Source organism: Pseudorasbora parva, chromosome 20 (genome assembly GCF_024679245.1).
Source record: "Pseudorasbora parva isolate DD20220531a chromosome 20, ASM2467924v1, whole genome shotgun sequence".
Lineage (NCBI taxonomy): Eukaryota > Metazoa > Chordata > Actinopteri > Cypriniformes > Gobionidae > Pseudorasbora > Pseudorasbora parva.
Window position 1 is genome coordinate 40974855 of NC_090191.1, and position 25047 is coordinate 40999901.

General features: G+C 38.1%; 1 protein-coding gene across 2 annotated transcripts in view; it reads left to right on the top strand.

Moving 5' to 3' along the window:
- grm8a (glutamate receptor, metabotropic 8a) overlaps nt 1-25047 on the top strand; it is a 275021-nt gene that overhangs the window by 173851 nt on the left and 76123 nt on the right. For both annotated transcript variants that reach the window (XM_067428552.1, XM_067428553.1), the window contains exons 4-6: nt 5456-5591; nt 9248-9402; nt 12115-12252. In XM_067428552.1, the coding sequence (XP_067284653.1) occupies nt 5456-5591; nt 9248-9402; nt 12115-12252 (429 nt within the window). The remainder of the gene's footprint in view (nt 1-5455; nt 5592-9247; nt 9403-12114; nt 12253-25047) is intronic.

Below are 25047 nucleotides of genomic sequence, written 5' to 3' on the forward strand. Positions count from 1 at the left end.
ATACATGCGTTTTGTTGAGCGTTATTTGCTTTGCCTGATATCTGCTCCTTCAGGAAGAGTAGCACCACCTCAGTGGTTCTTCATTTCGGAGAGTGTTAAATATCTCAACACGAGGAAGCACGGCACAATTTTGTTGCTTAATGGATGGTGTAATAAGCCACTATAATAAGGATTGTGCTGCTGAGCCCTTTGCCATTACCGTCCTGAAACATGCTTTGTCACACAGGCACTAATGTGGAATGAATCAAATATCCATTAAGCATGTGTCTCATGACTCGAGCCCAAAAGAATGTTTGTGAATTTCATGTTTGCATTCAGCCTAAATGGCTCAACACGCATCCCCACCACAATGACACGCAACACATCCTCTTCATTCACACTTTTAGCGTCTCTGTTTTACACTAGTTGTGTCACTTTGTCTGTGTATTTGACTATTTAATTCACTGGACTATCTAAAAAAAATAGGCATTACCTCATTGTGATTCAATATTCAAACCAGTTTTGGGGTTGAAAATCTGGCAAAATTGCCATTGCCAAAAATAAATAGGTATAAAACTGATATAAAAAGTGACAAATCCACTTTATTGACACTTTCAATGTCTCTGTTATTGTCTCTATTTTTGGTATTTGAGTATTTAATTCAATGGACTGTTCAAAAATTAGCCATAACCTCATCATGATTTTATATATGATCTATTTTGGGTTAAAAATATGGCAAAAATGCTATATTGTAAAATATAAATTGGTAGAAAAACCTAAATAAAAAGCCATTCTGGACAGACGGGCAACAAATCCACTTTATTGTCACTTTTAGTGTCACTTTTAGGGTCTATTTTATATATTAGTGTCTCTTTTTATATATTAGTGTCTCTTCTAACTCTTTTTGTATTTGAGTATTTAATTCACGTAATTATCCAAAAAGAAAAAGGCATTACCTCATTGTGATTTAATAAACACACCATTGTTGGCTTTGCAAAAGATAAATTGGTATAAGACTCATATAAAAAGCAACAAATCCACTTCACTGACACTTTTGGTGTCTCTTGGTCCATGGTATGCTATTAGTGTCACTATTTTCAGTATTTGAGTATTTCATACACTGGATTATCCCAAAAAAACAGGCATTACCTCATCTATTGTATATTTAATATACAAACCAGTTTTGGGTTAGAAAATCTGGCAATAAGAAATAAATTGGTATAAAACTGATACAAAATCTGGACAGGCAAAAAATCCACTTCATTGACACTTTTTGTGTCTCTTGGTCCATTTTATGTCATTAGTGTCATTATTTTGAGTATTTTACTACTTAATTCAATGGATTGTACAAAAAAATAGGCATACACTCATTGTGATTTAATATATAAAAAAAGTTTGCATTTGAAAACCTAGCAAAAATGTTATATTGAAAAAGATAAATTAGTGTAAAATTGATATAAAAAGCCATTTTGGGCTGATGGGCAACAAATTCACTTCATTGACACTTTTTGCATCTCTTCCTTTCTCAGTTTTATACTATCAGAGTCTCTTTTTTGTATTTGAGTATTTAATTCACTTTATTATATTAAGCCATTTTGGACAGAGTGATGGCAACAATTCCCCATTAGTGTCACTTTTAGGGTATTTTATAGTATTTTAGTATTAAATTCACTGGATCATCGAAAAAATAGGCATGATCTCACTGTGATTTAGTATTTAAACCATTTTTGGTGTTTACAATCTGGCAAAAACACTATTGAAAAAAAGAAATTAGACTGGCAATTTTGACTGGCAACAAATCCAATTCAGTGTAACTTTTAACATCTCGTCCTTGCTCTTTTTTATACTAATAGTACCACAGTTTGGGGTATTTTACTATTAAAATCACTAGATTATTTCAAAAATAGACATTACATCATCTAGATTTAATATATAATCCATTTCTGGCAAATCTGGCAAAAATGCTATGTTGTAAAAGATAAATTGATATAAAATTGATGGCCACAAATCTATTTCATTGACACTTTCAGTGTCTCTTCCTTAGTCAATTTTATATTATTAGTGTCTCTATTTTGGTATTTAGGTATTTCATTAACTTTATTATTCCTATTATTGCTACTATGAACCGTTTTGGACAGAATGAATGTGTTATGATGTGCCAAATGGTTGCCTTCGGTCAGTCACAACACACCGAATGGCCCCCCAAACAGGAAAGAAAATTACATGTGAACCGATTCACTTAGGAAAATGTTCAGTTTCCCATCGTTGGAAATAAATTACACCATTAGCCATGTGTGTGTTTGAGCTGCAACATGTGAGGTTGGATACAATTAGATAATTCGTGATTCATAACGCGGTGAAAATCCAATCATTAAAGATTAGCTGAGACGCTGGAGCTCGTCGTGTCCCTGATTTAAGATGGATCATTTTATTATCAGGCTGCATCAGATGAGCTGCTTAAATGACTTCATACCGCTGCTTTAAACAATTAGAGAAGTCGCTGCACACTTCCAGCGTTATGGCAGTGAATTGTTTTGAAGGTTTCGAGTGAGTGCATGACGCCTTGCTGTTCTTTCACAACTAAAAATAAACCAGCCATATTTGAAAGCAATCGTTCATGCATATTAATTGTGAAGTGACTAATTTCTGGGTTTGACACATGTGTTAGTCAGTGGTAGGCGGAGCTGCTTATCTCAGTGTTCATGTCAAGCCCCAAATCTTCCAGCCCCCCCCCCCATCGCAACATGCTGCAATGCTGATGTCTGCCCATGCAATCAATTTATGAGCTTTAGTAAAGCCAGTGTTTCTCTTCCTCACCGTTTAGCTGAATATGTGTCCCTGCGCAACACAAAGACTGCTGCATCTGCCATTGAACGCACAATAAAAGGAGAAGCACAAAATGTAAAAGGAATTTGGTGTATTGAAAAGCCACCAAGCTCTGGAATGCTAATTCTTTGGCCTTTTGATGTTTTTTCCCCATTTATGGCACATAAAAGCCTCATTCTGCATTTGGAAGGAGATTTGGAGAGACATCAGTGCGCCGCTGCGTGCCCCGTGTTGTTGCTACATTGGTTCGGTAGCGTGACAGTAGCTTAGCTGTTTTCAGCTTTTCTTATAGCAAGCTACTTTTCCCAACAAGCAGCGTTGAAGTGTGACAAAATGACTTATTACCGTTTTTGCCATGTTGCAGTGAGATAACTACGAGGTATATAAGAATAAATATCTTTCAATAGGTGTGCGTTTCATGTTTGGGGTCGTTAAGATTTTTGTATGTATTTTTTGCTCACCAAAGCTGCATTTATTTGATCAAAAATACAGTAAAACAGGAAAATAGTAAAATATTATTACAATCTAAAATGGCTGTTTTCTACGGAAGCTTGTTTCCGCCACAGAATAATAAAAAAAAAGGTTATTGCAACCTTTTATCTGACAATTCTGACCTTTTATCTCATAATTGCGTAAGACACAAACTCTCAATTCTGAAAAAAAAAAAAAACTATTTTTGTCTTTTTTTTGGGGGAAAAATAACTTAAAATTGAAGTGAATTTTTGTTGAAAATAATCTGCCAATGAGGTAAACAAAATAATCTTGTTTTCTGTTTGAATTAAGATTATTTTAAATGAAAACTCACTTAATTTTGAGTTATTTCCCCTCAAAACAAGACAATAATTTGTACTTATCTAGTAAAAGTTTGGACCAAAAAAAAACGTGAAGAAAAACTAAGAAAAGCATTTTTTTGCAGTGCAGAATTCTGACTTAATAACTCACAATTCTGCATTTATACCACGCAATTGCAAGATAACGTTCTTATACTTGGTCGAATCAAGTTCCCTTTCAGTCGGTCATGTTCGACGTATGTCAGAACTAGACCGACGAATTGAGATCAGATCCCAAATCGTCGGTCTAGTTCTGACGTACGTCTCCGTTCCCTCCTTCAGGGAACAAGGGTTACATACGTAACCGAGACGTTCCCTTTCAGACGGTCACGTTTGACGTACGTCAGAACTAGACTGACAAATTGGGATCTGATCTCAATTCGTCGGTCTAGTTCTGACGTACGTCTCCTTTCCCTCCTTCAGGGAACGAGACGTTTCCATAGTTTTCTATGTGAATATATGTTAAAGTATAATTAATACCGGTGAACAAAGCTGCTTTTTCAGAATCATTACTCCAGTCTTCAGTGTGACATGATCCTTCAGAATACAATTTATGGCCAAAAAGAAATGGTTTCCACCATACTGTAACCCAAGCAAATATTGCATGGCATAAACTTCCAGTCATCACGGATCAGAGGAGGGCATGAACGAAACAGATTGGTGATTACCATCGTGAGGGGCATTAATTAAAGCTAATTAGTGTTTGTCATTGTGACAGAACGTATAAGGAGACTCATTCGTCGAGTGCACAATGACACGGGAAACACCGGCTCTCATTAAATGGACTGTAACAGGAGGAGATTACATCCAGGAGAAGTCCATCATTCACCCCCGTGTGGGACGTTAATGGTATAATCGAGCTTGCATTAAATATGAAATATGACTCTGTCCACCTCAATATGGCCTGTCAAGACCTGATTTTTGTAAGTCTGTCGTGTTAAGTTTAAATAAAAGATGTTAAGCATCTGGAGACGCGATTTGAGGGATGGAGCTTGGCGGAAAGAGCTTATTTTATGTTCACAGCAGCAATGGGTTTGAGATGTTTGAGTCATCAGAATTAGTGTATTTTCGCGTGCCATCCAGTATTTGCATACCTGCTCCAAATTGCATAATAGTGCTTGTTTTAGATGTTTTACTTTTATTTTTATTTTTTACAGATTTTATTGGTTTACCATCGTCCCTGAATTCAAAGGTTTGGGGTTGTAATAAAATAAGTCTCTTTTGCTTACAGAGGCTGAATTTGTCTGATTTAAAAAATACCGTGAAAACAGCGAAATATTATTACGATTTAAAATAACTGTTTTATGTGAATATATAGTGAAGTGTAGTTTCTGAATGGTTCATCATTACTCCAGTCTTCAGTGTCACATTATCCTTCACAAATCATTCTCTAATATGAGGATTGCCCAAGAAACATTTCTGAGTTGAAAACAAGTGTTAGAAAAGTTGTGCTGCTTCATATTTTTGTGGAAACACTTTTTTTCATTCTTTGATGAATAGAAAGTTCAAAAGAACATCATTTATTTGAAATAGAATATTTTGTAACATTATAAATGTCACTTTTGATCAATATGCATCCTTGCTGGATAAAAGTAGAAATTGAGGGGGAAAAAAATATTGCTGACCCCAAATGTTTGAACTGTAGTGTGCATCCTTAAAATATGAATCCCTATGTTTGTTACTAGGATTATGTATGTTTTGTTTTGTTTATTTTAGTCTAAAAAGTTTACAGTCTGAATTAACAGATTATTTTTTATTTTTTTGTGGACTTGAATGAACAAAGCCCAATTCTCTCTCTCTGTGTGTGTGTGTCTGTCTAGGTGGTGTGTGTATCGCTCAGTCTCTGAAAATCCCGCGGGAACCCAGGCCTGGGGAATTCGACAAGATAATCCGCCGCCTCCTGGAGACCCCCAACGCCCGGGCCGTCATCATGTTTGCGAACGAGGATGATATCAGGTGTCCCCTTTGTGTTCTTGAAAGACATTCCCTGGCTAACCGTTTCCTGTTCTCTTAAAGATCTCCAGCTGATGAAACCGTTCATCAGTGCCTTGAGGAAGAAAGGAAAGAGGAAGTAGAAAGGAAGCTGGCTGTGCTTCCCAATATAATACCTGCATACTGAATTCTGTCTAGTGTACAGTGGCAAGAAAAATAATATGAACCCCTTGCAGAAAATGTTATTAATTTGAATTTAATAAGAGGGATTATACAAAATGCATGTTGTTTTTTATTTAGTCCTGTCCTGAATAAGATATTTTGCATAAAAGATGTTTGCATATGGTCAACAAGACAAAAAAAAAACTGAATTTATAAAAATGATCCTGTTCAAAATGTTATGATTCTTGATTCTTAATACTTGTTCTTGAGTCTCGTGTTTGTCCTGAGCAGTTAAACGGACCATTATTCTTCAGAAAAATCCTCCAGGTTCCAAACATTCTTAAGTTTTCCAGCATCTTCTGCTTATCTGAACCCTCTCCAGCAGTGACTGTATGATTCTGAGATCTGAGGATGACTGAGCGACTCAAACACAGCTATTAAAAAATGTTCAAACATTCACTGATGCTCCAGAAGCAAACGTGGCATAAGAGCCGGGGGTGAAATAAATACATTATAGCTATTGCCAAAGTTTTGGTACGTCTGCCTTTACATGCACATGAACTTTAACGCCATCCCATTCTTAATCCGTAGGGTTTAATATGGAGTCGGCCCACCCTTTGCAGCTCTAACAGCTTCAGCTCTTCTGGGAAGGCTTTCCTCAAGGTTTAGGAGTGTGTTTATGGGAATTTTTGACCATTCTTCTAGAAGCTCATTTGTGAGGTCAGGCACTGATGTCTCCGCTCTAATTCATCCCAAAGCTGTTCTATCGGGTTGATCTCAGGACTCTGTGCAGATAAGTCAAGTTCCTCCACACCAAACTCCTCATCCATGTCTTTATGGGCCGAGGCTGGTGCGCAGTCATGTTGGGAAAAGAAGGCCCATCCCCAAACTGTTCCCACAAAGATGGAAGCATTAAATTGTCCAAAATGTCTTGGTATGTTGAAGCATTAAGAGTTCCTTTCACTGGAACTAAGGGGCCAAGCCTAATACAGGAGGGATGGAGGGATGGAGGGATGTCCCAATATATTTGGCAATATAGTGTGTGTATATATTAGGGATGCACCGAATATTCGGCTACCAAAAATGTTCACACCGAAAAACTTTCATCACCGAAACAATACGGCCGAAATGTTGTGGTGACGCAAACAGAAACCGCGACCTGCGTTGAGGTCAGGACTCTGTGCAGGCCAGTCAAGTTCCTACACACCAAACTCGCTCATCCATGTGTTTATGGACCGATGCTTTGTTGGAACATGAAGGCGCCGTTCAAAACTGTTCCCAGAAACCTCTCCTGTAGCCTCACGAGATAGTAAAGCATCCATTGTATGCACACTTCAAGATCTCATTGGAAGAAGGTTATTTTGCCTACTCTTTTATGAGTAGACATACTTATTTTGTCACATACTGTTTTTCACCTACTATATAGTATGAAAGTATTCAGCCGTAGAGATATCCAGTGATTGATATCCGGTGAGGAACAGCTACAACAGACTCATTAACACATTTCTGCTAATGTACCGTCCCTCCCAGCAGCCTTTGCTCAATTCTCGCCTTTATCTCAGTCGCCACCTGTATATTGTCCAACTTTACGGCACTAACTACAGATGGAAAGCAATTAAAAATGCTGGGGAGGCTGTTAAGTAAGGCTTTCTGTGCCTGGAGGGAGGGATGCTCTAATTTCCTCTGCGTCTTCAGATTGTGGAGGCCCTCACAGCCTTCCTGAGCCGGTCCCCGAGGTGCTGCTCTGTGTGCCGAGATTTGGCTTCCCCACACAGAGTCGACTAAAAAATGTTGGCTTTCCTGCCATCTATACATATGTTTGTTGATATAACAGCTGCTGAGGAGTACAATAATTATTTATATGCCTTGGAGGCAAATACTAATCTGACTTCATACTCAAGTAACATAGACTTTTAAAGCAAGCTCAGGCAAAACAGGGACAAAAAGGAATGTTACATGTTGGGCTTATTAACAGATTGACCTAGGGCATAATATTTCACATTGCTCTCTAAAAAAATGCAGGGTTAAACATTGGACAGAATACATGCTGGGTTATTTTATTTTTGGGGGTTTTATACGTTAACCCCTTTTGCTGGGTTGTTCCAGCAAAAGGCTAGCGTTTAATAAACAAAAGTGGACACAGGCAATAAGACGTGAAGCTTCAGCAGGAAGAATAGGTCAATATTGAGATCCTGAAACTCAGAATATACAAATGTCAGTTTTAAATATATAATATTTCCTGTCGCTGATTACGTTCCCCTTCAGTGGATGCGTAGTTCTCTTTCTCCAGATGTGTGCCACATTAACTTAATCCCAAATTATTTCTTGCAAACTGAGTACATGCATTTTACTCCTTAGATCTCCCTAACGCACAAACTTTAGACCCTCTTTGATTTTATGTTGGTTAAGTTAGTGACATTTTAGGTTTTATATTCGGTCACAATAATGACCAGTGGGAAAGTAGCATAGTCAAAATTCATACAAATTCTTCAATTGAAAACAGGTTTTGGCTGTTAATCCCAGTTTTGCGGATGTATTGGACCTCCTAGACGTGCATACTGTGTGCGGCATCTCTGGCAGTTGGCAATGAATGTGTGTGTGTGTGATGGTTCAGACGTGAAGTGTCTTGAGGTATGGGCTGGATGTTCATGAGAGCCGATTGGTGGGTCATACTGGTTTGTTCTTGTGGACATCTGCCTCGTCCTCTTGATAATTCACTTCTGCATCACCAACAATGCCAACAACAACACTTTTAGAGTGACAAAAACGTTGATCGGTGGGATTAAACGGGTTAATGCTCACACGCAAGCCCCCAATGTCATCGTCCATTGCAATGTTTCACTGTAGACATCGTAGACACTGTAGACAACAATGCCAATTTGGTAGACATCACCAAACCCTACCCAGCACTGAGTAGAAATATTAAAAAATAACCAAATAAAAGGATCCTAAACCCAGCATTTTCAGAGAGAAAAAATATACAAAGTGAACGTGGTTGGTGCATTTTCCCTGAGACATTGACTTTTAGCTGAATTTATATCCAACATAATCTCTTTTTTAGTTGATAACTGATTTGGACCTTTTCCGTTACGCATTGGTTATCTCAGTTTCACTTTTTGGAACTCAAAAATTTGACATATTTGAGATTCTTTACACAGTTAATCCAGATATTATTAAATAATTTGTTCCTTCCAGTCACTTCTCTCTTCATGTTTCACAGTGACATAATGAGCTCAACTGTACTCCTGTACTCTCTCTCTGATATACATATATATAAATATAGCTGGGCAAGATCTTCTTAAGGCTGACCGTTGTAATCCCAGCTTTAAATCTCTGAGTCTCTGACATGAGTGAGGATCGAGAGCGTGTCTCTATTTGAATATCAGTTACAGCTAACAGATGCCTGCAGCTCCTGACACACATTTATCTGAACTCAAGCGCTTCACTAGATAAGATATGGATGTGCTTGCAGTGTGCTTTGCTGTTTGAGGCTGATGTATCATTGTTTTTGTCTACAGACGAGTGCTGGATGCTGCCAAGCGGAGCAACCAGACGGGTCACTTCCTGTGGGTGGGGTCAGACAGCTGGGGCGCCAAAATCTCGCCTGTGATTCAGCAGGAGAGAGTGGCAGAAGGAGCCATAACCATCCTGCCCAAACGAGCCACGGTGGAGGGTGCGTACAGACGACTGACAGATCCACTACGTCATGTTATTGTTGTTTTGTTTGTTTTTTCCCATCAAGGCTGCATTTCCTTATAATAATATTGTGAAATTTTTATATTAATAATACTACTTATAGTAATATTATGAAATATTTATAGTTACTAATATACTACGGGGCCGTTGAATGCTTGAATCTGATTAGCTGATGAACGTTCTGAGGTGTGTAATTATTTTTTGGGAAACGCACAGCGAATGTAGTTCCAGTAATAACGGAAAGTGCAGGACTAAAAAAACAACGTAAAGCAACTTAAAGGCTACACATGACATTTACCACTAGCGTGGTAATAACAGCGCTTTTTGGAGACGCACAGAGGTAGCCTAATTTACACAAGCGTGTGTGTGTGTGTGTGTGTGTGTGTGTCTTTGTCACTCTCTCGCTCTTTCTGATAACTTGATTAATAACTGCAGTAGAATGCTATCAACGAGTCTAGCAAAAGAGCCATTGGATGAGACGCGAAAGAAACAGTCCTACTCACAATAGCGATTTAAGTACAAAACCCACAGACAGTAAAAGAAATGGACAGAGCGTTCTGATAGACATCAATGGCGGAACGTGAGGTAATTTAGAGGCACTCACTTCCTGATGGCTGAGCGAACTGCGCAGGCTCAGACTGAGCTTGAGGACGTAGATGTGACGTGAGCCTCCTGTCTGACAGCTGTAGGTCTTCTAGTAGTTGTGGAAAGTGAAATCTGAATCACGTTGTTTAAATATTTTCTCCCGTTGCTTTTGGCTCACTATCGGCTTCTCCCCATTCTTCTCCCTTGACTTTATCAGACTTTATGTCTCCACGTCCCCCCGACTGTCTCATAGACAGTAAAAGATTGCCTGCGAGCGTCTCCTCAGGTCTATACGGTAATTTCTCAACTGTGCGACAGAGTCGTGTTGGTTATGACGCAATCGCTAGCCTATTTTTACAAAAACAGCTTCTGCGGGGCGATAGTGTAAGATACAAGGTAATGGAGCCTTTTATGCATTGTGTGTTTCTTTAGAAATAAACAATGGACAAATGGAGTCTTTAAACGCCTCAGATGTAAAGTTATTCACTGTCAAAGTGACTCAAAAATGAAAGGGAGTCAATGGGATGCTAACAGCAGGTAATGGCTTGGTTAGCAATGGGTGGAACGCTTTCCGAGTGCTAGATTACCCTCTTGGCAAAACCGGACGAATGCCTTTAAATATATCATCGGATCGATGCCTTGAGGTGTGGTAACCGTATTATAAGTGTAATAATTGTCGACGGGCCGTTGAATTATTAGAAATATAACGCACACCCGAGGTGGTGATGCGGTCACGATGGGAGTTTTCCTTACTTATAAATATTTCAATTCTGTAAACTCTAAAATATAATTTATTGCTGTGATGGAATCTGTTAATTTTTCCTTCTAATGATCCCTTTGTTGTAGACAAAAAACTAGGGCTATTCAACTAAACTAGTCAACTATTTCACATTCATTTCCATAGCAAAAAGTTCTCAGTGCACCTGAGTTCAGCCATTAGACTGCAATGCTCAGACTTAGTGGAGACATTAGTGTCCACACTCCAATGGCGTCAGACAAGCATTGCTAACAATTAGCATCACAGTCCGACACTTAATATCGTATCCATATAGTGGCAAGTGCATCCGAGGCTCCTCCTGGTGTTTGTCTGCACTCGAGTAATCATAGCGCTGTCCCTCAAGCAGCGGCTCTCAGTTCTGCATGCAACAGCTCGGGAACAGACCCACCAATTACAGCACTTTTGTCAAAACATATTGTATAATTGTGTCTATGGGGACATGGATTAGACACAGACAGCCAGACAGGAATACCGCTGAGGATTTGCAGAATGCTCTGCCTCTTTACTGACATAAATGTTTGTCATTCCTTTAGATGCTTGTCTCCTTTCCCTTTCCCGGTCCATAATTTGTATTAATTAATAATAATACTTTTTAAATGCATTATATAATGCACGTAATGTTTATGTCACAGTAGTGTTTTTTTTTTTTAACTGTGTCACACACACAAACACAAACACAAACACACACACAAAAAAACCCTTAGCCTACCCATCACAGGAAACATTCTGCATTTTTTACTTTCTAAAAAAAACTCCTCCTGTATGATTTATAAGCCTTATGAAAAGTGGGGACATGGGTAATGTCCTCATATTACACCCTCTCCTTATAATTCATGTCATAGCCATGTCATTATACACATTTGAGCCTTGATATTTCACAAAAACATCCCTACACCTACACACACACACACACACACACACACACACACACACACACACACACACACACACACACACACACACACACACACACACACACACACACACAGAAAGAGCAGTAGCTGTAAGCGGCCAACCAATCACAACAGACTGGGCCATTTGACCAATCAGAGCAAAGTAGGCGGGGTTTAATCAAAGCTGTGAGATAAGAAGTGATTTTGCTATGTATATTATGAGAAAACAAAAGTGTTTTTTTTTCTTCTTTTTTTCTTTTTTTTACTTGAATGTATGTAAATCTATTTTAGGAGACAAAACAACATTAGGAACCTTTATCTCTTTCTACTTCAAAATGTCACATTTAATTCATTAAAGTTATCTGCCAATGCCATTGTAATTCTCAGTAAATCATCCCTTCTTGCCCTTTTTTCCTCACTTCTCTCTCCTCAGCATTCGATCGCTACTTCCGCAGCCGCTCGCTCTCCAACAACAGAAGGAACGTTTGGTTCGCGGAATTCTGGGAGGAGAACTTCGGATGCAAGCTGGGGATGCACGGAAAACGTCCAGGAAGCCTTAAAAAGTGCACCGGTAAGAGCCATTATTTATTTAGGCCAGCGATTCATCTCTGAAAGAGTTTGGGGTTTGAGGAGCTTTAATGGCTTTGAGAGGTTTTTGAAGTGAGGCCTGAACTCGGCACGTCCCGTGGACAGGAAGTGACACGTCTCTTTAGGGCTGTCAGGTGGCCCTGCTTGAGCAGTCAATGCGAACAATGTGTGTCCCTGCCGTGAGGCGTCAGACAGCGGTCTGGGTGACATTTGGATCGTTTCCGGTGTCTGACTTCATCACACCTTTCTTTCCTCTCTCCTGTCCTCAAGGTCTATGTGTGCCAGGAATGACAGCCTAAGAGGCCGGGCGAAACGATTGAACAGAAGGCACGTTTATGGGCACTAACTGCCGTTTCAATCGTTGTGCTAGTTTCTCTGATGTTGTTTAAACTCGTGTTGCAACTGCAATCATCCAGTCGACTCAAAATGTTTGCCCCGCCCCCAGATTCACCTGATTGGTCCACGGACGTTTATTGACTGAGCTGTTTTTGCATAATTTTTTTAAAGGAAGTGTATGTAAGATTGTGGCCAAAACTGGTACTGCAGGTGTATAATAATTACTTTACTTATATTTATGAAATAAAGATGGGTCTGCAACCACGGAGTAATGATGAGTAATATCATTAACAACAACAACAACAACAACATTAATAAACAATGACGTTGTCATTTATATTATCGTTGAAAGTTTTAATTTATAATAACAATAAAATAAAATGTAATAATAAAGATAATAAATAATACAATTATAATATATATTAATGTTGAAATGTTTAATAAATAATTCATGAACAATGAAAAGGTAGTTTATAATAAAATTAAAATTGAAAGTTTTCATTTATAACAACAACATATGACAATATAATAATACAAATAATACAATTGTAATGCATATTAATGTTTAACGATTTAATTAAATAATAATAATAATAATAATAATAATAATAATAATAATATATATATATGTGTGTGTGTATATATATATTTATATATATCTATAGATAGATAGATAGATAGATAGATAGATAGATAGATAGATAGATAGATAGATAGATAGATAGATAGATAGATAGATAGATAGATAGATAGATAGATAGATAGATAGATAGATAGATAGATAGATAGATAGATAGATAGATAGATAGATAGATAGATAGAAATGATAATAAATGAACAATGAAGTGGTAATTTATAATATTGTTAAAAGTTTTGATGTATAATAACAATAACAAAAATAATAGTTAATAAAATTGTATTGTATATAATGTTAAACATGTTTAATTATTATTATTATTATTATTATTATTATTATTATTATTATTATTATTATTATTATTATTATTATTATTATTAATAATAATAATAATAATAATAATAATAATAATAATAATTATTATTATAATAATAATAATAACATTATTAACAATATAACAATAATTAACATTAACCTAGTTATTTTTTAATTAATGATATCTAATGTTTGATGTTTAATGTTGAAGAATTACACCTTATGGTAAATTGTTAGCAAAATCTATTATTTTGGGTTGTCAAACACTAAAGTTGGTATGAAAATGAAGTCGCACTCGTATTTTCTTGATCTATATGAGAGTGAAACGCTTTGCAAACAAGAACAAATGTAGGGCGGGGCTTGATTTCATCTGTGTGGAATTGATTGGATAGTTGGCTGCTATTGGCTGATCTCGTGTGAGTGACAGGTTGCCCCGCCCACATCATCAGAGAAGAGATTCTGCAAGAGGGAGGGGAAGTTATTCTGATTCAAGATTATGAGGGACGTGAATGAGAAAAAAAGATGTGCACGGATCAATCATTTATAATAAATACTGCAATATTCCATACAAATAAGAATTGTCCATTTTGATTTCATGGTGACTTAATAAACATAACCAGTATTAGTAATTTTAAAAACAACATAAGCTGATCTCCACAGTAACTGTGACAGTATGCCAAGGGGAATGTTGTAATGTAACAACAAAAGCAAACCAATCTGCTGTCAGCCTGGAGCTGCCTGTCGATGCACACACACACACATGCCGGTCAGATGGACAGGAAGCTCAGTGTGTGCTGTGAGTCACTGCTAATCTGAGGGCGGCACTGAGCGTGTGATCTCGTCTACCTGTCAACAGTCCTCCGACCTCAAAATGAGGACAGACAAACCAGGGTCAGAACGAAAAAGTGACCGGTCAGCAGAGCTGAACCTCCACCTGGAGCTGCTGCATTTACATTCTGATAACACAGACATCTGAGGCAGAGTTACGTGCGTGTGTGCGTGTGCGTGTGCGTGTGCGTGTGCGTGTGCGTGTGTGTGTGTGTGTGTGTGTGTGTGTGTGTGTGTGGATGTGTGTGTGTGTAAATGTAGGAAAGTGTGTGTAAATGTAGGAGAGTGTGTGTGTGTGTGTAAATGTAGGAAAGTGTGTGTGTGTGTGTGTACATGTGTGTGCACTCATGAGTGTATGTGTGTGTGCGTACATTTAGGAGAGTGTGTGTATGCGTGCGTGTGTACATGAAGGAGAGTGTGTGTGTCTGCGTGTATTTGTAAATATTGGAGAGTGTATGGGTGTGTGTACTTGTAGGAGAGTGTGTGTGGGTGTACATGTAGGAGTGTGTGTGTGTGTGTGTGTGTGTGTGTATACATGTAGGAGAGTGTGTGTGTCTGCGTGTATTTGTAAATATTGGAGAGTGTATGGGTGTGTGTACTTGTAGGAGAGTGTGTGTGTGTGTGTGTACACATGAAGGAGTGTGTGTGTGTGTGTGTGTGTGTGTGTGTGTGTGTGTGTGTGTGTGTGTGTGTGTGTGTGTGTGTGTGTGTGTGTGTGTGTGTGTGTGTGTGTGTGTGTGTGTGTGTGTGTGTTTGTTTCAAATATCAACAGCCTTTCTCAGAAATACGTACTGTGCTGTTAATATGACTGACCATATTTTCAAATGTTTTCTTGAGTGTTTTAATGTTTTCTCTTGTTGTGCATTTTTATTTATTTTTAATGCCGGTGTAAAGTTGTAGGGGATAAGTAAATAGAATTAGTTCCAATTAATTTAGATTAATTAGGTCTATGTGACATGAATATACCCCTTTTATATGGTTACAATAAGAACAATGTTGTCTTTTACGACTGCACCTTACACTACCGTTCAAAAGTTCTGCATGGATGCATTCAATTTATCAAAAGTGAGAGTTATTATTTTACAAAATATTTCTATTTCAAATAAATGCTGTTCTTTTGAACGTTCTATTCATCAAAAAATCTTTGAAAAAAAAATCAGAAAACTACAAAACTAACGGATCAAAAAGCCAGAAAAATATAATTAAAATTCTTAAAGTAAGCGCTTCTCCGTTTTCCATTAATGTGTTTTTTATCCTGTACCTTTAAGGCTTCTATATGTAAATTACCTTAATTGTGAACGACTAGTGTTATATAGGTGATAATATACTGATAGTGGCTGATTACTGCACAGGCGATAATATGCAAATGTACTTTCATTAATATGTTAATGAGCTGATGTTTGTGCAGCTTAGTTTTGGGAAGGAGTTTTTTGACAATCTTATAAAAAAACACATAAAAACTCCCAGCAGAGCTGCGATTAAATCTACAGTGAAGAGGAGGATGAACGCTGCTGTTGAGGAGTAAGAAAGCCATGGTGAGTGACACGAGATTTTAATGTCTCTGTGAATGTACGCTTGGAAAAGTGCACCAGGGGAACGAACGTAACCCTCGGCTTTCATATTAGGAAGCTTCCGCCCCTTCTGAGAGAATGTGCTTGACATAATGAACATAATTATACCGCCACACACACCACCACCACTCAGATTTTGCGACGTCTCAGTCATTCGCTGTATGAGTTGTTTCTCGCACTCAAACACAACAACGGCACCGTTAGGAAAGCAGAAAAGCTTCATCACCCAACCCAATAAAACGAATCAGCACAGCAGGCCTCAGGAACGCAGCACGCTCTTTTAGCAGCTAAGTTGAAGCAGGTACATTCTGCCATATGCACTGTTAGGATTCGCAGGTGATCATCAGACACAGATTTAAGACACTCTGAAAAATGCTGGGTTAAAAACAAATTGGGTTGTTTTTGAACCCTAGTAAATGGACCCATTCAAACAACCCAATTTGTTTTTAACCCAGCATTTTTTAGAGTGTATATTCAAAAGTAACATTTAATGTCTGCAACGTTAAACAATGGAAGGTTTATGTTTATATATATATATATATATATATATATATATATATATATATATATATATATATATATATATATATATATATATATATATATATATATATTGCTTCCAAAGTAGAAATAAGCAGTAATAAGCAGAAAAAAAACAGCATTATCCTTAAAATAACATTTATCAATAATTAAGCAGCATATTAGAATGATTTCTGGATGATCGTGTAAAAAGAAATTTCAGCTTTGATGACAGGAATAAATGACATTTAACAATATATTCACATAAAATTAAATTGTAAAAACTATTTCAAATCAAATAACTGCAAGCCTTGGTAAGCAGAAGAGAATCTGTTTCAATAAGCCAGGTGTGTCTTTTCTGTGCACAAATACCGATTTCATAATGAATAATGGCAGCTTTAACTGTCTAATTGGTATTTGCTCTCTCATTACAAAGCCTCCATCTACTTCCAATTGCATGAGGAAATGTTATCGACAGGCTGCCAGAGCTGATGCAAACCTCTCCGCCTGCTCTACTCTCCATATTAATGCATGCAGTAACTCAAGACACGAGCCCACTGTCACACACTGAGAGAAAAGAAACACACTGCTGGTCATGTGTGTTTTTACAGCTTACAGACTAAGAGGAAAAGAGAGATGGGGGTTATGATAACAGACAATAATAGAGCGCTATTAGGGCACTTTATCTCAGAATTAGGCTTACGGATTTGACAGGCTCTAACGTTAAGTATTAAACAGCGTTTGCGCTCCAGACATGCCTCTTTCCTCCAATCGTGTCTTGTTGAGGAGAGGTGTGTGATTATCTTTCTAATTGGTCATAATAAAATATGCTTTTGACTGATTGTACCATCATTGCAATCACCTAGAACACCTTTGCACTGCAGAGCATTTTTTTCAAAGATTTCCCAAATGTATTTATTTTTGAAATATGTCATAATTATTGAACAATGGACTTTCAAAAACATAATAACCAGTTGTTTTACAAAAATTAGGCAAATTGTTGTACAAAAATATATATACTGTAAGTAAATAAATGAATACTTTTATTCAGAAAGGTTGAATTTAAATTAATTGATCATAAGTGACAGTAAAGACATTTATAATGTTACAAACGATTACTTATTATTATTATTATTATTATTATTATTATTATTATTTTATAATAATAAATGTAAATGTATATATATAATACATATTATATATAAATATTTGGGATTTATAATTTTACTAAATAGTTATGTTTTGAAATAAACGCTGTTCTTTTAAACTTTCTAGTAGTTAAATAATCCTGCAAAAAAACATGGACAAAATGTGAAGCAGCACAAATGTTTTGAACATTGAAAATAAGCAGAAATCATTAAATTAGAATGATTTTTGAAGGATCATGAGGAGTTAAAATTCAGCTTTGATCACAGGAATAAATGACCAGGGTATTCCCACAAAAATGCGTATAAATAGTACGAGTGTGCAATGTCGTGGAATGTATACGCCAAAACTCATTTTGGCGTGCATATGATACGCTGTTTGTCGCGTGCATATGATACGCATTTTATGGCGTATTATACATACACTCTAAAAAATGCTGGGTTAAAAACCACCCAAGTTGGGTTGAAAATGCACCAACCCAACAATTGAGTTGTTTTAACCCAATGGTTGAGTTGTTTTAACCCAGTGGTTGAGTTGTTTTAACCCAGTAGTTGGGTTAAATGTTGCTTAAGACAACCCAATTGCTGGGTAAGAACAACTCAACCATTGGGTAAAAACATCCCAATTGTTGGGTTGGTGCATTTTCAACCCAACTTGGGTTGTTTTTAACCCAGCATTTTTTAGAGTGTACGAACTCCCCACCCCACCACCCTAAACCCACCCAAGCGTGTGTCATATATACGCCATAAAGTGCGTATCATATGCACGCGAAAAACAGCGTATCATATGCACGCCAAAATGAGTTTTGGTGTATACATTTCACGACATTGCACACTCGTACTATTTATACGCATTTATGTGTGATCGGGTTGCTATTCACATAGAAAACATGTATTTTAGATTGTAATACTTTTAACTCTTTTTAACTGTTTATTTAATCAGATTAATGCCTTGGTGTGACTTTTGACTGAAGTGTATAATTCACAATTCACCAATCATATCTAAATTGATCAAAATCAAAGCCAGATTGTATTTCAGTTCTCCGAGGACTGTTGGATCCAATTCAAATCAATGACACGCTTGACAGACTGTAAAGAAACACAAACAGAAACATTAACTCCAATCTCATCTCAGTGTGTCAGAGTGATCTTGTTAAAACCACCAGTGGTTTTGAACGCTGCAGACGACATACACAACAACTAAATAAAAGTACAGCTCTGTATGACGTGAAAATCTCCACAATCATGCAACTGAAGGGCTTTTGGAAAACGGCACCATAATCTTCTCACTGCACATGTCAACACTAATGCGTATCCACCACATTTAGAGCTTTTTGATTCTTTGTGTCTACCTTAGATCGGCCACAGACCTGTCAGGAGAGAAAAGGCTATTTCACAAGACGCTTCAGCCAGGGAGAAGTGTGTTTTCAAATATTTATGGACTCATTCGTGTAGACAGCGACGGCTATCAGCGCTTCTACACAGCCAAGTCATTGAACACAACACACACTCTGTCTACCGCACCGCTGTTTCCTAAATTAAGCCATTGATTGCCAGCGTCGGTGTGTCTAATGATGGAAGACAGTGAAGCGGTGCTGGAACGCCAGGCTCGTTTGTGATGAAGCTGCGGATGGTGTCTCGTTGGGTCAATGAGAGAGTAAACAAGGGCCGTCGGTTGCACAATAACGTTTGCTACAGGTGCGGAAACACCCAGACAAACACAAACACGAGTGTCAAGAGCCCTCGAGATCAGCACACGCTCTTATTAATAAGAAGTGGGTGGAATCGTGACCTTTGCATCATCAATATGGAAAACAATCTGCCGGCGTGGAATCAATCACGAGGCGTGTGTCGCAGTGACACGGATCATGGCTGCGGTGTAATTAAACAGGGCTGATTGCTTATAAAGAAGGACACTCAGTAGACGAGACGAGAGGACGCCTGGGAAATATATTCATAGACCGGACTAGTTGGAAAATTCCAAGGAAACATCTAACCACCAACTTGTGTGAGCTGTCTTGAAATGTTAGCTCAAAAATGACTTTAAGCTTAATTTTCATCTAAAAACTCATCTGCCTGCATTGTTTTTATTAGCAATATTGCATTGAATTAATTGTAAGTGCACTAAGGGCCTAAAACTCACATTTTGCCACACCTGTCAATGGCAGATGACTAGATATTTTTGACTGGCCATGAAACATTTACGACACCAAAATGTTAGATACCAGTGGAAATTCACAATTCTCTATTCCAATTTCAATACCACATCTAAAAAGACTAGCCTAAGTAATGTAGCTTTAAAACATTATTAAAGACAAGTTACCGTAGTGTAACGAAGTTCGTGGATGGAAGGAAGCAGGCGGGAACCGGCGAACGTTTCAAAAACATTTATTCAAAATAAATAAACAAAATGAAAGTAAAACCGCGGGCAGCCCCTCAAGGACGACTGCCCGCAAACACACAAAATAAAACGTGGGCAGCCCCTCACGGACGACTGCCCACAAACACACAAACAAAACATAACATAAAGTCCAGGCCTGGTCCTCTCTCGTCTTCCGCAGCTCTTGTTCCTCCTTTTATGCTCCCGTCACATGGCCGCGAGACGAAACCGGTGTGCCACGCAGCTGGCACTCGTTAACATTAATCACCGGCCCGCTCTCGCGGTCCCTCGCCCCGCTGCTTGCCACACCACACGTAGTTTTCAGGTAGAGACACTGAATAAAGAAATCAAATGTAAAGCACTTGATAGTCTTCACTGTATAAATTAACAATATCAACCCAAGTTACAAAAGTTATTTAGTTTTGTCTTTGTCCTTTTGTTGTTTCATTAGCATTAAAAACACAGACAGCAGTAGAAATATATTAGGCAGCTGTCACTTTAAGAGTGAATGCACAAATCTAATACACTGATACTGATACACCTGCATTATCTTTCTCTGCTGTTTATGTTCACTTAAGCCTTAACCGACTGTGTTTACTAGGATACTCGTTGAGACAGGAATTTGAATGAATTTGTCTGCACACGCATAAGAAGACTAGCCTGACAAGCCAGAGCCACATCAAGATGTTTGGTCTGGAAACTCACCATTGATGGCTCAATCCGAGGGGCAGATAAACGGTTGTCTTTCAAACTCCCTCTGCACGCGATAGGATAGCGCTACACCAACCAGAGCAACGAAGGTGAAGCAGAGCTCGCTGACAGATTAAACATTCACCGTATCCGGTCAGCGGAAAAGCTCAGAGAAAAGCTGAACTCCAAGTCTTCCAGAGTCGCGGTCAAAGCTGATTCAAAAGACCGCCGTTTGCCAGTTTCTGTGTTTACTAGAAGCACGCAAGTGCAACTCGGCCGTCGTCATTATGGCCCCGCCCACCGACTCTATACACGATGTGATTGGCTCATCAAGAGTTAGGCGATTACAGCTCAGAAGGGTATTGAGAGTTGCTAGACGACACTCACGGGCAGATTAGATTTGCTGCCGCTAGGGTGTGTCTAGATTTCTAGGCTATAAGAAGACATGAACAGAGCTCAATTCAGTATTTTCTTACTGTCTTTCTCTGGGTGCGCACAGTGTGTGAGTGAGGAATTGAGTTCTCTTTCACTTCTTCTTCCGCTTGAATATTTTTAAATAGGCAATTCTTTCGTGACGATCCAGCGCTGGCCTGTTAACTGTCCTGAGCGTCGTTCATGTTTGGTCACAACATTGCATTGTAAGAATTCATAAAAATGTTACTGGGCAACTTCCAGTTTACACCGTTTCATCTACTAGCCAAACACTGACTTTTACTGGCATTTGGTGCTTGGCATGTGTTAACTGTAGGAAAGAAGTATTTTTGCTCACCGAGGATACATTTATATGATCATAAATACAGTAAAAGCTTAATAACATAAAATAAAGTAATAACATTGTGAAATCATATTATTATTTAAAATGGCCTGTTTTAAATAAAATAAAAAATCTATGTGAATATATAGTAAAATGTAATTTATTCCTGTGATCAAAGCTGAATTTATCATTACTCCAGTCTTCAGTGTGACATGATCCTTCAGAAATCATCCTAATATGATGATTTGAGGCTCAAGAAACAGGATTATCAATGTTGAAACTGCTTTAAAAAAGAATTTGATTAATAGAAAGTTCAAAAATAAAGCATCTATATTAAATAGCAATATTTTGTAACATTATGAATGTCTGCAATGCCATCAATTTAATGCATCCTTTCTGAATAAAAGTATTAATTATTAATAAATAAATGAATTATATTGTAATATTATATTTAAGTTTTAATACCTAGTAAATAGTCAGTGACTGTTCAGTCTGAAACACATGCATGTTGCTGATCTGATTTAAGCACAAACTATTAACCCTTGAAGGGCCATCTGAAACCTTTCACAGACTGACCTACAGTCCTAGACTGTTTTTTTATCTTATCCTCTTGGTCGTAAAATACCTTGGTTAAAATGACAGCGATTTACACTGAAAAAGCAACTGGAAGTCATTCACTTTCAATGAGAGCTGAGGCGACATCAGTGGCGATAACCACTGTAAAATTCAGCAGAGTCTGATGTTTATGCATAAAGGATGCCGTAGGAATGCTATCTTTAACTTTACAGCATATGAGGATAAGGTGCTATTGTAGTGTGGTGCAAAATCACTTGTGTGGGATTAGTTCTGTTTAATCCAAAACAAGACATGAGAATGCAAAAGTGAACGAACCCCCATGTGCATCTGATAAAAAGACAAAGAAATGTGTCTTCATTTCCCTAGATAACACAACTGTCAGCTCTCAGTGGGTAACAGGCATGATGTCATTAGCTGAACGATGGAAGTTTGTCTTTCTCGGCTTCCCCCGAGAGTTTTGCGGTTCATCATCACACTTCTAAAGATCACGCCAGACTCACTGATCTGTCAGACATATGAGTGCTAGTCTTCTCAGACAGAAGGCACATAATGGAGTAAAGGGTTCTGAAGACGGCAGGCGGTGTTTGGAGCATCATGCTGTGAATGCTAAAGGAGCTGCTCATTTACCCATCATGCCCTCTGAATCATGGTGTCACAATGGAATTCACATGCTTGGCTTTTATCTTAACATCTTATGACCTTGTGATATGCACCCTAGGAGAGCAATTTTGGCCATTTCATGGAGAAAGCAAGAGAGGAATACCACAACGCTGTTTATTTCCAAGGAGTAGTGAAGGTTATCATGAAAGCCAGTCCTGTTCACATTTTGCATGAAGAAAATTAAGCTTATCTTGGAAGATTTGGGAACAACAACAACTCAGCCACAAAGTGGTAGGCAATGTAAAATCACAGAGCGGGGTCAGCACATGCTGAGGCGCACATTTGCACAGAAGTCACCAACATTCTGCTGAGTCAGTAGCTAAAGGTTTGGTGGTTGCCAGGAGAACTTGACTTGCCTGACTGCATTGTGCCAAGTGTAAAGTTTGGTGGAGGAGGGGATTATGGTGTGGGGTTGTTTTTTAGGGGTTGGGCTTGGCCCCTTAGTTCCAGTGGACGGAACTCTTAATGCTTCAGCATGCCAAGACATTTTGGACAAATTCATGCTCCCATCTTTGTGGGAACAATTTGGGGATGACTCCTTCTTGTTCCAACATGACTGCGCATCAGTGCACCAAGCATCAGCCCATAAAGACATGGATGAGTGAATTTGGTGAGGAGGAACTTGACTGGCCTGCTCAGAGTCCTGACCTCAACCCGATAGAACAGCTTTGGGATGAATTAGAGCGGAGACTGAGAGCCAGGCCTTCTCGTCCAACATCAGTGCCTGACCTTACAAATGAGCTTCTAGAAGAATGGTCAAAAATCCCCATAAACACACTCCTAAACCTTGAGGAAAGCCTTCCCTACGGATTAAGAATGGGATGTCATTAAAATTCATGTGCATGTAAAGACTGACCGCCCAAAACGGACAATAAATTGTATGGGTATGACAATATATATATATATATATATATATATATATATATATATATATATATATATATATATATATATATATATATATATATATATATATATATATATAAATATTTACCTCATTTTATTATTTTAAAGTTCTCTTTTCATTATATTTTCTCACTTCATTGTTAAGATTTTGAGGTAAAATATGTCCTGTAAATGTTACCTGCATGCGGTTTGTGCTTTGCTCATCATTTTCACTTCTATTTCTCCATATCACCTTGTGCACTGTGAGCAATGGATCTGTGTGAGAGTCCTCTGCTGGAGTGTGTAATTTATTACCCTGAGTGAGTCGTAATTAAAAGCCTGCATCCTCTGCTGGGACTCGCACCTTGCCGAGGCTCTGGTGGAACAGGAATTCTAAGTGAACACACAGCTCTGACTTCCTCTTCTGACGAGATGGATCCGGCTGTTGTTAGATTGGTGTCAAGAACTCAGTTAGTCTCACCTCTCCGGCAAACTGAAACCCTCGAGAGCAAAGGTGGCAGAACCTCAGCCGCAACTCCTAATGCGATTTCACGCTCCGGCTTGTTGCCAACAATAAGACTAGTCTCCAGTGCCATGCTGTGCTTCGGCTCTTTCTTCGACAGGGCGAGCGCTTACACAATGACTAACCTACTGAAAATTATGGAGGGGAGAACGGTTGGAAATAAAATAACTGTTGTCAGGATGTGTTTAGCCTTTCCTCACATAAATCAAAGCTGCTTAAAAACATGTATTGGACTGGCGGCAGCAGACAGGGCCACTCCGTGAGCCGTAATGGCTCGGGGAAAGAGGGCATTGGGTCTTAGACAGCATGAGTGTCAGCCTCATTTTGAAGTTCAGGAATCCCATCAGCTTGGAGAAATTGCGGTGATGGGTTAGGAAATGTGCTCTCCAGTGGCAAACAGCATCGGCTGTGTGGAACTTGGTCAGATGCATTGGCTTTTTATAGGTGGTTTTGCAGTCGCTGCAGGCGGATGAGTCATTCTGTGAAATACTGTCTTTTCTGTTTAGATTTTTTTAAAGCACATTTATATTATATTTATCATGTGTTTAAGCGTTTGCATCTCAAGCTAAATTTAATATGTGGGATAAGAAAAGCACCTCTGTTGTTGTCTCTCATATGCTTACTATTCTTCTGGACAAAATTGTGGTGTTTAACTCGTCCCGCACCATTTGTCGTAGACCAATGAATGAGGTGTCAAATCATGTGGTTTCTTGAGGAGAGGTGTGCTGTGACTTTTATAAGCAATCACAAGAAATTATCATAAAGTTAGTTTAATAATAAAATTACTATTGTTTTGCATTGTTTTGTTAATAAGTGCAGGTACTAATAAAATGACATGTTTGTTTAATGGAAATTTAAACAGTGAAGCACGTAGCTTGAATTGATATGCAGATAAAATGAACAACAGTAATGTGCAAAACATACTTTTATAGGGGAAATAAAAATGTTCTACTCTTATT